This window comes from Zeus faber, assembly GCF_960531495.2.
Source record: "Zeus faber genome assembly, chromosome: 10".
Taxonomy (NCBI): domain Eukaryota; kingdom Metazoa; phylum Chordata; class Actinopteri; order Zeiformes; family Zeidae; genus Zeus; species Zeus faber.
In genome coordinates this window covers 15,249,808-15,251,016 of record NC_137199.1, presented here as the reverse complement: position 1 = coordinate 15,251,016, position 1,209 = coordinate 15,249,808, and the positions used below count along the sequence as shown (strand labels likewise).

At 42.0% G+C, this 1,209-nt stretch overlaps 1 protein-coding gene across 1 annotated transcript in view; it reads right to left on the bottom strand.

Moving 5' to 3' along the window:
• Positions 1 to 498: 498 nt before the first annotated feature.
• The window catches only part of dock2 (dedicator of cytokinesis 2), a gene marked incomplete at its 3' end in the record, with an annotated part of 124,793 nt that continues 124,082 nt past the window's right edge, over positions 499 to 1,209 (bottom strand). Inside the window, 2 exon segments of the mRNA XM_080008022.1 lie at positions 499 to 558; positions 1,039 to 1,187. Coding sequence (XP_079864148.1) covers positions 499 to 558; positions 1,039 to 1,187 — 209 coding nt within the window.

The window sequence follows — 1,209 nt, the reverse complement described above, 5'->3', positions numbered from 1 at the left end:
GAGTCAAGGTCGTCACGTTGTGTCACAGTGCTTTACGGGTCAGGCGGCAAAAGGCATTCTTTTCTTTTTTATTAATTACATAAACGTCGAGACCTGCGGAACGAGATGTGTTTTTATTCAAGCGTGTCAATGGGATGGGTCTTGTTTTTGTGCATTCTGGCAGAAGCTGAATTGATTTGAAAGCAGGCGGATGGCATTTACCTTTATTGAAAAGCATTTACAGTACATTGACGAAAAAATGTCCGTCATCCAAAAGAGGAAAAAAAAAAACCCCAAAAAAACGTCTTTATCAAATGGTGAAAGTCAATTATAATAAAGCCACAGTAATCCACAGACACGGGCATGAGTCAGTCAGCGAGCGAGCGAGTGCGTTGAGTTGGGATTTGGGGATTTTTTGTTTTGGTGCTCATGGCTTTTTTCTAATGTCGACACGTTTGCATAAAACTGTTGAGAATTACTGAAGCCATGGAGGACTCGAGACGACGGCAAGAATTTATATCAGAAATGATTGGCATTGTCTCTGGAGGCGTCGCTTTTCACGTCTTCGGATTTGGAAACCTATTGGAGCACACACACAAACACGCTCACGCACACGCACGCGCACGCACACACACACACACACACACACACACACAAAATAATGTTTTTAAACAGACGTACAAAAAATATTGAGATACGTTCATTAATAGTTTTTTATTTTGTAAAAAAATAATTTTGTTAATTTACGTGTGTCTATGAAGTTGAGATACTTGGTTCATTATAGTTTTTACCTTGTGGTCCTTTTCACTGTCTAAAATGCAGTGAAATTCATAAAACATAAATCTCCCAAAATGAATGAATTTGAACTGAAGTGGTTTTAAATAGAGCATACTTTATAGGGATTTTTATTTTTATTTTACATGTGTCTTCCTATGTAGTATATCTTATTGCCAATAGCTTGGGACACACAAAAAAAAAAAGGCATTGACCCTGATGTAAAAAATGCACAACGCTGCGATCAATGCCGACTTCAGGGCCGTGCTCAGGTTCTCACGGTACCTTGGTCTTGAAAAACAGGTTGATGACGCCCTTGGAGCGCCGGTCCGCCGTGCGGTCGGAGGACAGACACACGGACGAGGCCTTGCTGTCCCTTTTAGATCTGGACGTCTCCGCCTCCTCCGCCCCGCCCACCACCAGCAGGGACATACCTGGAGGAGGAGAAGTTTCCAC